The sequence below is a fragment of the Hippocampus zosterae genome, chromosome 15 (genome assembly GCF_025434085.1).
Source record: "Hippocampus zosterae strain Florida chromosome 15, ASM2543408v3, whole genome shotgun sequence".
Classification (NCBI taxonomy): domain Eukaryota; kingdom Metazoa; phylum Chordata; class Actinopteri; order Syngnathiformes; family Syngnathidae; genus Hippocampus; species Hippocampus zosterae.
The window spans coordinates 8,848,026-8,860,903 of NC_067465.1; the positions used below are offsets into that span (position 1 = coordinate 8,848,026).

General features: G+C 48.6%; 1 protein-coding gene across 1 annotated transcript; it reads right to left on the minus strand.

Annotated features, from left to right (window-relative positions):
* Positions 1 to 3: 3 nt before the first annotated feature.
* Positions 4 to 10,643, minus strand: lamc2 (laminin, gamma 2). Its single transcript, XM_052046123.1, has 21 exons — positions 10,481 to 10,643; positions 9,339 to 9,512; positions 8,492 to 8,609; positions 8,250 to 8,365; positions 8,063 to 8,194; positions 7,775 to 7,964; positions 6,774 to 6,886; positions 6,329 to 6,709; positions 6,004 to 6,237; positions 5,785 to 5,924; positions 5,544 to 5,700; positions 5,246 to 5,451; positions 4,893 to 4,972; positions 4,681 to 4,818; positions 4,453 to 4,597; positions 3,796 to 3,945; positions 3,054 to 3,168; positions 2,774 to 2,970; positions 1,958 to 2,107; positions 1,795 to 1,894; positions 4 to 1,297 (listed from the first exon to the last, which is right to left on the minus strand). The coding sequence occupies exons 1-21, from the start codon at positions 10,536 to 10,538 to the stop codon at positions 1,044 to 1,046; spliced, it is 3,348 nt and encodes a 1,115-aa protein (XP_051902083.1). The 5' UTR covers positions 10,539 to 10,643; the 3' UTR covers positions 4 to 1,043.
* Positions 10,644 to 12,878: the final 2,235 nt, after the last annotated feature.

Sequence of the window (12,878 nt, forward strand, 5' to 3'; positions counted from 1 at the left end):
CGCTTGGTCTGCAGCCTTTTATTCAATGTGACATCAATCGTATTGATCTTGTGACAATCGATCGGCTCACATTTCAGCAGAAGAGGTATGGACACGTTATTCTATAAATAGAAAAATAGGAAACACAAGGCAAGAGACTGTGGGCGTGCGTGTCTTTGCTGTCGGGCGGAAGGGTCTCATATCCAAAAGCACCCACCTCCCCAGGAAACTCAAAACATGAGCCGTTTGTTGAGTTCCCAAACATCTCGTTGAAATTCGGACGCTATTTTTAACACTTGGACTCGTGACGTCATTAACTAACGTTTCAATTTGTCAACTGGAAGCCGATGAATATATTTGGCAGTTTTCAACAGGTTAGCACGGAAGAGGCTCCCACCCAGCTTGTCTGTAAAATCTTGACTGGTAAACCAATGTAATGACCCACACGTCCATAGATACGGCCGTGAAGCATTGCCTTGGAATTAAGATCAGCACAGCCTTTGAGTTGAAGATAAAGATTAGGAGATGAATCTCAACTTCTCACGTCAATGAGGGAGCAAAATGGCCACACCTCAGACAAACTGAGCCACCTCACACGTCAAAGGAGTATGGATATGTATGTGTCGCGATGATGAGAAAAGTAGACAAAACACAGTGAATGGCTTGGACTATGTAAAAAAAGCCAGTGATGCTCGGAGTCAGCGTGGGTCACGGCCCAAAATATATGAGCATCTAGGTCCCTGTTGTTTATTTTCACAAAAGCTGTTTTTCTCTGCGTTTTTGGTCGGAAAGCTGTGTTTTGTGTGAAAACAAAACAACCCATGTTATACTGCTGAATAGCTTTTAAATAGTGTCTTTTTTGTTAGGTTTCTTAATAAAAGACTAAATTATGTGGGCCTTGACAGATTAGTCTAAATGCTCTAAAATGGCTGGCAGCAAATCAGATCATAACAGCAGCAATGAGTGCCATAATTTAGAGCAGGCCCGTGTAGGCTGTGAAAAGGGAAGGAGATTCCCCCAAGGAATGTCACGTGGATACAGTCTCAAAAGCGGCGGGCGCCATTTCAGGGCTTCTCGATGGGGGGGCTGTTGAAGCATCCTTTGGGCACCGTCTTCAAGATGTCCTCCAGGTTGGCAATGTCCCACAAGATGGTGTCGATGTCCCCGTCTAAGAGGGCCAGTCGGCGGCGCTGCGCCGCCTCGCGGGCAATCGCGTCTCTCAGCTGCGGCTCCAGATTCGTCTCCACGTTTCGGCGGGTCGCCGCGACGGAATCTTCCAGCTCCTGAAGGCGGCTCGGGTCAAACGTGCCCGGTTGGTCTGTGTGCCGGTAAGAAGGGTAGAGGTCACAGTGCTTCTTAAAATAGGCAGACACACCTGCGGGGGACCGTGAGCCCTTTCGGCCAAAAAGTGAGAGGAGCTTTGCCACATAATTGAAAAAGCTTGCCCGAGAATTAGACAAGAGACCGCTGCTAAGTGCTTCATGGCCTCCAGAGGGCGCCAAAAGAGTGTCAATTCCAATGTAGAGCAATGGCCAGTGCCTCCCAAAATCTATCTATCTATCTATCTATCTATCTATCTATCTATCTATCTATCTATCTATCTATCTATCTATCTATCTATCTATCTATCTATCTATCTATCTATCTATCTATCTATCTATCTATCTATCTATCTATCTATCTATCTATCTATCTATCTATCTATCTATCTATCTATCTATCTATCTATCTATCTATCTATCTATCTATCTATCTATCTATCTATCTATCTATCTATCTAGAGAGAGAGAAGCAAATGAGATTTGCGCTTCTTACTGATGTTAACCAGACCGGCGGCGATGTCTCGGAGCATTCGTCCTACAGCATCTCTGGCTTGTTTGGCATTCCTCATGGCCCCGGCGGCAGCGTCTCCGGCCTGTGGTTGAAACGTGTCACTTTGCTGTCGCCACCTTTTGACTAGTGGCAGTCGACGCCTCACCTGCACGGCATCCGCTTCCAGGTTCCTGGCGTTGTCAAGCTCGCCGGCGACCTCTGCGCCAACGTCGCCGGCCAGCACCCGCAGTTGTTTGGCAGCATCGTGAAATTTGCCGACATCGTTTCCAAGAGGCGGTGTGGTCCTGATGGCTCCCTGGCAAGTAAAACATTTTTCGTCACTTTATGCAAAGTTTAGGGGCTCTCCTTTCACGATCGTGTAAATCCTGTGCGGCACAATTCTGTGCGCGGGGGTCGGGGGGAGTTAGCCCAGAGTTTGGTCATTTCTCAGAAGAGCTTTGGCGGACGGATCTGTGAGAGGGAGGTCTGCGCCATTGTTGGAGTGGACACAGCTAATTTCCATTTATTCCCTTTGAATGTGGCGCATCAGAGTCTCGACATGGCAGAAGTACATCTTTGCCATGATGTGGGCACTTGGAGCTCATAGGTTTGAGCAGGGGGGTTTTTTGCCACCAAATTGTTGCGCTGCCAGACACATCTCCAACACAATCATTCTGCTTTGTCTGCCGGCCGGCCTACCTCACCTGAGAGTAATCTGTCAGATTGGCAAAAATATGGCACTTGCACCGTCTACAAAAATAGACCCTGAGGACTAGACATTTTTTTTGGGGTTCGGAATTTAAGGCAATTTCCCGGACAGACCAAATATGAATGTTTCTTTGCTTTCACCTTTCAAATTGTAGTTATGTTGATCATTCTTAGAATGTTAGCCGCAGAAAGAAGAAACAGAGTTGAAGTCTTGAATCTTAGCTAGTCAATGAACAGCATCACTTTATGCTATGTTAGGTTGGTGGTGGCGCACCTCCAGATTGGGGATCAGGCTCTCCAGTCGATTGATGGACGCCATGGCCCCGTCTGAGTCAGCGGACACGGCGTCCAGCAGGCCCCGTGTCTCTACGTTGTTCTTGGCAGCCCGCTGAATGGTCGCATTGATGGCAGGAAGTCGCCTAATGGCGGCGTCAGCCTGTGCTTGGCCGTTCGCAATCTGCTGGTCAAAGCCTGAGGATGGACAGGATGCCGTGAGCCATCAAGACGGACTGGACATAGGTGGATTTTCTGTGTTTGTGTGACTTTCTGTTTACCTCTCAGAGTACCGAGGGCGGTGTCCAGCTTGTTGGTGTTGCTGTTGATGCGCTGCACCGCCCCTTTGGTGTCGGCCCACGCTGCATCCACTTTGCCTGTCAGCACATCCATGTCCTGCGAGGATCACATGACATCACGCTCACAGTCTACTTCCTGGCAATGTCCACAATAAAACAGTAAATTGTGGCAGAGGGCCATTCATTGATTACATCATAAAATCAGCAATCATACAGAGGGCTGGATAAGTGATGCATCCGGGAAGTGCTACACTCTGTGAGGAAAGGATGCAACATGTACCAAATAGGATTGGACAGGATAGAAGAAGAGAGGGTTTGTAGCTGGGCAGTTCTAATCAAACAAGCAGCCAAATGGACATGACAGGACTGAACAGGGTGGGACAGAACAGAAATAGGATAGAAGAGAAAAGGGGTTATGTGCCAGGCTGAGTTACCCCCTGTGGGGAAGGGAGGCAATGAGTAGTAAATAGGACAGGACAGAATGCGATGGAACAGAACCGGTCAATATCAAGCAGGACAGGATTTGTAGAAAGGGAATGCTACACCCAATGAGGAAGAGACACATGGAATAGCAATTATGCCACAACAGGGTGGGACAGGACAGGATTGATGGAAAATGACCCTGATGGAATTGACGACAGGAAACCCTGGCCAGTTGGCTGATGTTATCACATCAGCCAACTGAAGCTGAAGCGCGACATGAATTCCCACAATGCTTCCTGACCTGCATAGCATTCCTGCCTTGCTCCAGCAGATCGCGGACGGCGACCGTGTCCCGCCCTACGTCGTCTCGCAACGCAGTGAAGCCCGCCACGTTCCCATCTACGGCCTTCTTCAGGAGGTTCAGCTTGGCCGCCATGGTGTCCGTCTCCCCCTGAATGAAATGGGGAGGTCGAGGATGTATTAGGATGCAGAGGAGCCAGAATGTTTCATCTGGGCACTAGTTGTCTTAATGAAACAGAGTTGTACAGTTTACTCAGTAAATGTTGAATGGATCCTTTTCTCGTGACAATATACGGTACCTGATACTAGAAAATAAAACCAGGACACAGGACACAGGACACCCTCCCCTCTTTTACTGAAAATAACTACCGGTAAGCCCTTTTAAACAGTGGTGGTAATCTTTGAAGATGGCGGCACACCTGAAACTAGTTTCTAATAATAATACATGCAAAGATTAACACAAAAAAAACAAAATACAGAGTATTTTGGTCCCCCTTGACAAAGGTGAGGGACCAGACAAATCATGACTCAAAGATCTTGAGATGAAAGCTAAAAAAAAGGTTTGAGGACGATCTTGGAAGGCAGAAGATAGTCAAGCATTTGATGTTCTTGGTAGGGAAGGAGCAAAATCAGGACAAAACCAGCCTGACTGACTAACCGTCAGGGCGGGCGGGATGTCTCTGGCCATCCTGTTGATGTTTTCCAGCATGCCGTAGGCCTTGTTGCTCTCCACCTTGGCCTCGTCACCCACGCGGATCGCCTGGTTTTCCAAACCTTTGACCCGCGCCGCCATCCCGTCGTACCTGCGGAGAATGCGCACGCAATCAAAACTAGAACGAGACGCTGCTCCCAATTGAACACTTAGTGGAATGAAAGGACAACATACGCAGTTTTTACTCCTCCAATCAAATCGTTGACACTTTTCCCTTTGGTGACAAGGTTCCGCATCAGCTCCAGACTTTTCTCGGAGTCGCCCAGAGCCTCGTTGGCGCTCCGCTCCACTGCCACCGCCTTTGTCTGATGTCTGAGGACAGATCCGCTCTTAAACACCCAAACAAGTTGACCAAAATTGTGTTGATGAGTAGCTGTTGCACACACTTGTCAGCCAAGCCTGTTGCAGCCTGCGCCAATGAGGAGAAAAGCTTTGGACCCAGAGGCGCATCTCCCGCTGGAAACTCCTGACAGGAATGACAAAAATATGCCAGAGTGGCTTCACATCAAAGTCCTTGTACCTTCATTGTCAGAATTGCCACAACATGGCTGAATCCAGTCACCCAACACTTTTAGCCAGTCACTCAGAACCCTTAACATGTGAATCTAGTCATTTGATGCCTGGATCCAGTCACCTGATCCCCCAAACAAGTCACCTAATGACAATCCAGTCCCCTAAAACATCAGTTGAGTGACCTTGTATACCAGTCCAGATGTGACAATGTGGCGTGAGGTCTTACAGCTGTTCGGAGACCTGTCTTGGCCTCGTCCAGTTTACGTTTCATGTCCTCCATTAAAGCCTGAAGCAGATCCGCTTTGGTCATGTAAGTTTGTTGCCGTTGTTTGATGTCACCGGTAGCATCGGCCATGTTCTGGACATCCTGTTCCTCGGCCAGAAGAGAACGGTTGATGGACTTCAGACTGTCCTGCTGCCGCTTTTCCTGGTCTGTAGAACATCGCAGGTGGGATTTAGAGGACGGATGATGTCACAAGAAGTCCAAATGTCCGACACACGCAAAATGAGTGACGACGTCGCACCGGACAGCTGCTTTACGTCAAGTTCCAGTTTGTCCGTCAGCTCCTTGGCCGCATTCAGCACAGCCTCCACGTTGCCGTTGTTGCCGGTATTGAGCCCGCTACCAATCTGAGAGTTCTGTATTTGCAACTGCTGTAGTTTGAAAGCTAATTCCTCCATCTGGAAATCGCACATGAAGAAAAGGATGGCTGAAATGGCTCAGATTGGCTTGTGGGGTGTGAACGATCCAATATGATGTCTCACCTTGGCTTTGGCTCCATTAAAACAGGCGGGACACTCGCGCGATGTCTGACACGTCGGACCCTCAAAGCCAGGTCTACAGCGACATTGACCGTTGTCATCGCACTGTGCCGAATCGGATCCCCGAAGATCGCAGTCACACGCTGCACCGCCCAAACACAAGCAATCGTCGCATTATTATCAACAAAACACCGGCATGCCGGCTTGGTTCAAGTAACTTACGTCTGCAGGCCTCGTTCAGGTTGCGGCGATAAAAGTTTGGCAAGCATATTTCACAGAAGCGACCCATTGTGTTGTTGACACACTTGAGGCATTCGCCGCTGGTTCGATCGCAACTTCCCGCCACGCTGACGTCAATGTGGCCATTGCACTGGCAGGGTCGGCACAGCTGCCACCCTCCAGCGCCCCCTCCTGGCGAGCCGTAAAAACCCTCCCGACACTCGTCACAGCGAGGGCCTGAGCACACGCCACCAGACAAGTGTTTTCAAAGCACATCAATGCGTTATGTCTGTTATGTCTCATCTTGTCTCATCTTTGGTGGACCCACCTGTGGTTCCAGGTGGACACATTTGACACTGCGGGCGCGTCGACCCAGGAAGGAGCGAGCATGGCACTCCGTCGGCACACGGACATGGGATGCAGCGTCGAAGCCACAAGTCCCAGTACAAGCCGTCCGAGCATGTCTGTGTCTCGTCTGCTGGATAGCAGTCACCCGTCATGGGGTCGCAGTCGCCCCCCATACAGCTGCAGGGCTCGCAAGGGCTGAACGCTCCTTCCGTCGATCTTCGCCGTTTGAAACCTGCTGAGCATTGCTGACAGAAGTCCCCCTCATGTCCCGGGGGACAGACACAGGTCCGCACCCAGTGGGCCGGGGTGCCCTCCCCTCGCCTCGCCGAGATCAGATTGACATTGTCAAGGTAACCACGTCCTAGAAACAAACAACAAGTTGAAGAGTGCACCGGCTGATCCAAGATCTGACGGTAGGAGCTCACCTCTGTCTCCGAAGGTGGCTCGTATCTTGATGGCGCTCAGGTTCTGGAGGAGAGTCTGGAATTGGAAAGGGGTGAGCTGCGGTCGCCACCTGCTGCCGGGCTGCTCGTCCAGTCTGATGCCACAAAAAGAGAGACCACGACACGTCACTCGATCACATGCCATCCAATTCCTCAGGATTATAGTTTTCGCTTGGAAGGTTGATGCTGTGTCCATCTTAAACTCATTCACTCCCAATGACGTTTTTAAACGTCTTTTCAGACTTGGTCTAGCATTGGCTGGTACTGAATGAGTTAAAGTGACACCACTGCCGAGTCGATGGGAGTTGAACACTGATGATGGGTGAGCCAATTATTGTCCTTGTATGTTTATTGAACCAAATCCACAGCGTTTAGTCCCACACAGTTTGTTTTTCATGGTTGTATTTCACAGTCAACCGAAAGTTTCTACTCCACGCTCAACCCACCGCATTCTCAAAGCCACACACCCACTTCTTCATAAGCAAGACGACTAATCGCTTGTTTGTTTGTCCTGTCCCTGATAGTTTTTTGCCACAGTCATAGTTTGTTTGATACTTTGGATCCGTTTTGTTTTGTTTCGGATTTCGTTTTCTCTGTGTTTTAATACAATTCGTCAATTTCAGCCTGCTCCTCCCTCTTCCCTGCTTTTTGTGATCCTCCACCACCACAAAACATGACAGCTCCAGTGTTTTGAGGCGTTCCACGTTTTTCCTTTGTGCCAGTAAGTTACTTGATACAATTTCAGTGGCGCCAGACATTAAAATTAAGATTTGAAGTAAACATGGTGGTTTGCAGTTTCATTTAATTGAGACGCAAAAAAACATGTCTCATTTAAAAGTTGGGAAGTGCTGCGAGTCATGACTGAACCATGCGAGCGGTGCAAATTCCTGGTTTGTTTCTACTTGCCGCCTGGAATGTTCCTATTTTTCCCCGAACAAGCTCCTGCGGCAGCCGGAATCTAATTGTGTTGGCGGCATTCTCACCTGAAGGTGTAGTTGATCTTCTGTCCGCAAGGAACGATAGAGCGCAGGTCGCCCAGAGAGGCTGATACCCGATAACCGGAACCTTCCAGAATGACGTCGTTGATGGACGGGTGTCGGATACCGCGGTCCAAACGCAGCGAGAAGGACAAGTTGTGACCGTAACTCAGCAACTTGTTGCCCAGGTAAGAAGCTGCGGAAAAGACAAACTTCATGCGGTCTGGAGGACAGGAAGTCTCGGAAAGTGCAAGGGTTAGGCATAGGCCCAAGCGGGTTGAGGTCTGTTCACACCTGGCGCGTACAGGTAAACCGGCAGACTGTTTCTGGAGATCACCTCCATGTCCTTGTAGTTGGGGGACCAGCGGGAGTGGACGTCCGCTGGGGTTAAGCCATGAGATGTTGCTGCCTTCCAACCGTCGGGGCCTGCAAGAAGGACCTATTAGTTTCCTTCCAACGGGCTTTTATTACGAAAGCTTACCGTGCTCAAAGGTGGACGAGATATTGTGGACGCTGTACGTTGACTGAGGAGAACATTGGCTGCTGTGACCGTAACAGAAACAGAATTCACTCCCAGAATCCTCTCTGGGTCGTCGTCTGCAAGGAAGAAGAACAGAAACAAGAACAAGAGAAAGTATAAAAAGAAGAAGACGGCATGAGCTGGATTATTTTAGTCCTATTTTTGTTGTTGTTGTCGTTGAAATGTCATGTTTTGGTGTTAACCTTGGTGAACATCCTTGGGGCCCGATGGGCCCATTGGGACAGAGGTCACACTTTGTTCCAGTGACTCCTTCTCTGCAGGTACAGCGCCCCCTGCTGTCACACATGCTGCTCACAGAACCTAGAGGAACACCAGGAATCATTCACTCATTTCTGACTCCATAGTCACACATTAAGGGAATCTTACTTACTTGACTAACTGTCGCTAGTTCCCTAAAATGTCCACAAAAAAATCCTGCGTAGTGAGTACGGGTGTCAGGAATGAGAGACCGGATGATTGAATGACATCATTCCGAATGCTGCGACTGTGTTCAGAATCCTTGACTCATTCCCAGCTCCCGAATCAGTACAACGGCATTTTCATGAACTATCTACGTCCACTATAAAAAGAAGCCGTGCGTAGCGATTAGATCCTAGACATCCGCTATTCTACTTGTTTTAGATGTTTCCCTCTTCCAACACACCTCATTCAAACGATTAGCTCCATCAGCGAATTCCGTAAGTGCTTGGTAACGATCCTGATCATCTGAATGAGGTGTGTTGGAGGAAGGAAACTTCTAAAACAAGCACTCTCCAGGATCGGAGTCGCCTACTCATGAATTAGGTGTCGAGGATGAGGGAATGATTCTGAATGGAATCAATCAATTACCATGTCAGGATTTTAAAATAGTTGATGACTCGTAGGTTTAAATGATTAACCCAAACACTCCCGCATGGCTTTATGGACATTTTTATATCATGGAGTGCATAGTTGACACTTGGCCTGAAACGAGCTAATCAATGGATGCGTCACGGATAGGGAGGGGTTCCCAATGGAGCCTTGAATGTTGACCTTTGGTGTAACCCTCACCTGCGGGGTGGCAGCCGCACGCCGTGCAGCTGAGAGTCGCTCCCTGTTGGTAGAATCCATGTTTGCAACGTTCGCAATGCCGACCTTGGCTGTTTCCCGAACAGTCCAGGCAGCGAAGACCCCGGGCGTCACGCACGCACACGCTCGAGCGGCCGTTGCACTCGCAGAGGAGCGCTATCAAACACCGCAAAACAAACATGCCGGTCATTAGGAGTGGAATCATGACATCAACTTTACCTTGATGACCAGTGAATTGTCTATTTTTACCCTGACACAGACGACCAGTTCTTTGTTTGACGACTACGACATTACCTAGCAGCTTGTAATTTCATTGTGTGCCCTATCACTGGCGACCAGTCCATCATTTGTCTACAAATGCCCTAAAATTGACTGGTCATTTTCAACATTTGACATTGATCAGTAATTTAAAAAAAAAATAACACGCACATGTGTGGATTGACCAATGGTGCGGATCTGTGAAAAAAAAAAGGTGACCTACAGTAATTCGTAGCGCTCCTACAGCAACTTGCTCATGTCTGAAACGACTTCCGAGTTGCAAGTTTGCGCATCCATCTGGAAATGTGGACTTCCTCAGATGACTCATCACAGCATAAAAATTCAAGTGGGAATTTTTCCGAAAGAAGGTTGCCTAGCTTACAAACCAGTCAACTCAAGCTGTGGCAGCAACACATGGTAAAAAAAAAAAAGAAAAGAAAAAGGCTTCCACCAAAGCAAGCTCTTTTGAATGGACGCCGTTGATGAGTATTTTGCAATATTCCGTTTCTTTTGCTATTTCTATTTTAATTGTTTTGTTTTAATTATTATTAGTATTATATTGAACCAGAACGTGATCTTGAACTTACTTTCTAATAAGTTCAAGATGTCTACAAATGCCCTGAAAGTAAGTTCAACGTGATCTTCAACTTACTTTGTAGTAAGTTGAAGATCACGTTCTGGTTCAAAGTGCACACAAAAGTTAAGTCAAGTTTAAGTCCGCTGATTATGACACAAAAAACAAAGACGCCGCGCTCGCGACAACCAGCAAGTTGAGTCGAAAGGTCAAGGGTCAAGTTGTAATCCGGCCAAACAAGATAGTATCCTGGCTGATGTTATCGTGGTAAGAGTAAACAAAAGTTACTTACTTTCGGTCGCCGTGGCGACACTAAAAGCAAAGAAAACTGCGCAGAAGGAAATCCTCATGTTGACTTCTTCATACCGCGCCTTCAAATCCTACTCAAAGTCACACACGCTCTGCTTTTAAAACATATGCGTGTGTCCACGGCGTGCCCGGACACGCCAACCATACTGACACACAGACACATAGACACACACTCACACACACACACACACACACACACATACATACACGTACGCGTGTGCTGGCATGAGTGTGTGCTGGGCGTTGCTCTAGGTTTTTACAGCACCTTCAACTCCCCAACATGTCTGCTTCAGTACAGGTTCCTTCATACATACGTGACAGACAAACATGATTAAATACGACACACATGATGAACCTGATGATCACGATGAGCTTGATGAACTATATGGCAGAGTCCCCCCCCCAGCAGACGGAGTTTCAAATTCCACCTATGGCAAAACTTTGACTGTCCGTTGGCAAAGGCGGAGGACTTTGAGGACAACTACGGGCCTGTCGTGGCGGCAATTCGAAAACCCGTTTGCGGACGCTGGCAGTAAGGGATCCCGTCAATCTGAAGAAGGAGTCCTATCCCTGTGGGACTCCGGAGGCAGCTGATTGTAACCGGCTGGCCGAGCAGAATTCCGCTTTGACAATTTCCGAGGTGAAAACTCATAAGCGGGAGGATTGTATCGACGCTATCACCAAGAACTTCTAAACGACTTCAAGGGAAAGCAGTACACCATCAACCCCATGTACGGTGGAGATGGCGCGCCTCTGACCATGACTCATGACCTTGTGAGCCTGTGGGGAAAATACTTCTAGGAACTCCTCGATGCCACGCCTTCATATGACAAAGCAGTGTCTGGGCACTGGGGCATATTCTCCTATCCCCAGGCAAAATCACAGAGGTGCTTAAAAAGCTCCTCGGTGACGCGGACCCAAGGGTAGATGAGAGCCAGCTAGAGTTCTCAAAGGCTCTGGAGGTTGCGGGGCTGTCCTGGTTGACCCGCCTCAGGATATTGGGGACGGAGGCTTGAAACAGGTAGGGACTGAAGGGGGTCCAACTACAGCCTCTGTGATATGCTTAAAAAGCTCCTCGGTGACGCGGACCCAAGGGTAGATGAGAGCCAGCTAGAGTTCTCAAAGGCTCTGGAAGTTGCGGGGCTGTCCTGGTTGATCCGCCTTCGGATATTGGGGACGGAGCCTCTAAACAGGTAGGGACTGAAGGGGGTCCAACTACAGCCTCTGTGATAAAGTCTATTTGGGGTGCTGGTAATGAGGGTCCATTGGGAAGTTGAACCGCTGATTTAGGAGGCATCCTCAGCAGGTTCCTCGATAGCACATGCGAGTTTACCCAACCAGTCGAGATGTGCTTGGAAGTCTTCTGGAGGTTGTTTCAGGAGGCCAGGGTACCAAATTCGGGCCATTCAATCACATGAAGCTAGTGTGAAAGATTGGTCGTCATTGCCGGCAGTAAGTCGGATTCATTTCAAGTGAATGTTGGATCTCGCCACAGGTGCCCTTTGTCACAGATTCTGTTCAGAATTTTTATGGACAGAATTTCGAGGCAAAGGGGGCTAGCTCGGTGGCCCCAGTATGATGTGTCAGTTTTAGCAGGTTCTGTTGTGTCGAGCCATGATATTCAACCCTCACTGGAGCAGTTTGCAGCCCGGTGTAAAGGGGTTGGGATAAGAATTAGCGCCTCCAAAATTTTAGAACCTTGTACTCGGATGGAAAAGAGTGAAGTCTGCTCTTTGGGTTGGGTACGAGGTCCTGCCCCGCCCCATGTGGAGGAGTTGCCTTGGTCACACGTGAGGGGAGGATGGAGCGAGAGAGGATTGGTGCACTGATGCCGACTCTGTATGGGTTCGTCATGGAAAAGGAGTAGTTCAACCGAAAAGCGAACCTCTTGATCTACTATCTGGTCTATGTTCTGAGCCTCACCGACCATGACCCAAAGAACAAGATCCTGGATGCGAGTGGCCAAAATGAGTTTCTTCCACGGGGTGTCCAGACTCTCAGTAAAAGATAGGGTGAGAAGCTTGCTCATCCGGGAGGGGCTCAGAGTCCAGTTGCGCCACTGTTTCTCCACGTGGAGCAGAGATAAATGAGGTGGCTCGGGCATCAGGACTATCCAAGACAGGCTATAGGGACTGTGTCTCATGGTCCATGAAGAGCTGAATGACGGCACTGGACAGAGGCAAGTGTGTCCTTAACTTGATGAAAAGAAAAAACATGGCCAATGTGATGACAACTTTCGAAGCATTCTAACATGATTGGCATGGCACCCGCAGCGGCTCCTCTTGATGTCTGTTGTCCGTTTAAGAGGGACGAAATTTCATCTGTGCCGTATGTCCAGACAGCACATTTGACAATAAAGTTGGACTTGATACTTGAAAATA

Coding starts and splice junctions, on each gene's coding strand:
- lamc2 (XM_052046123.1), bottom strand. CDS start 10,538: ATGAGGATTTCCTTCTGCGCAGTTTTCTTTGCTTTTAGTGTCGCCACG. Junction 5,452..5,543: donor TGACGTAAAGCAGCTGTCCG/GTGCGACGTCGT, acceptor GATGTTCTACAG/ACCAGGAAAAGCGGCAGCAG. Junction 4,973..5,245: donor AGACAGGTCTCCGAACAGCT/GTAAGACCTCAC, acceptor CATTCCTGTCAG/GAGTTTCCAGCGGGAGATGC.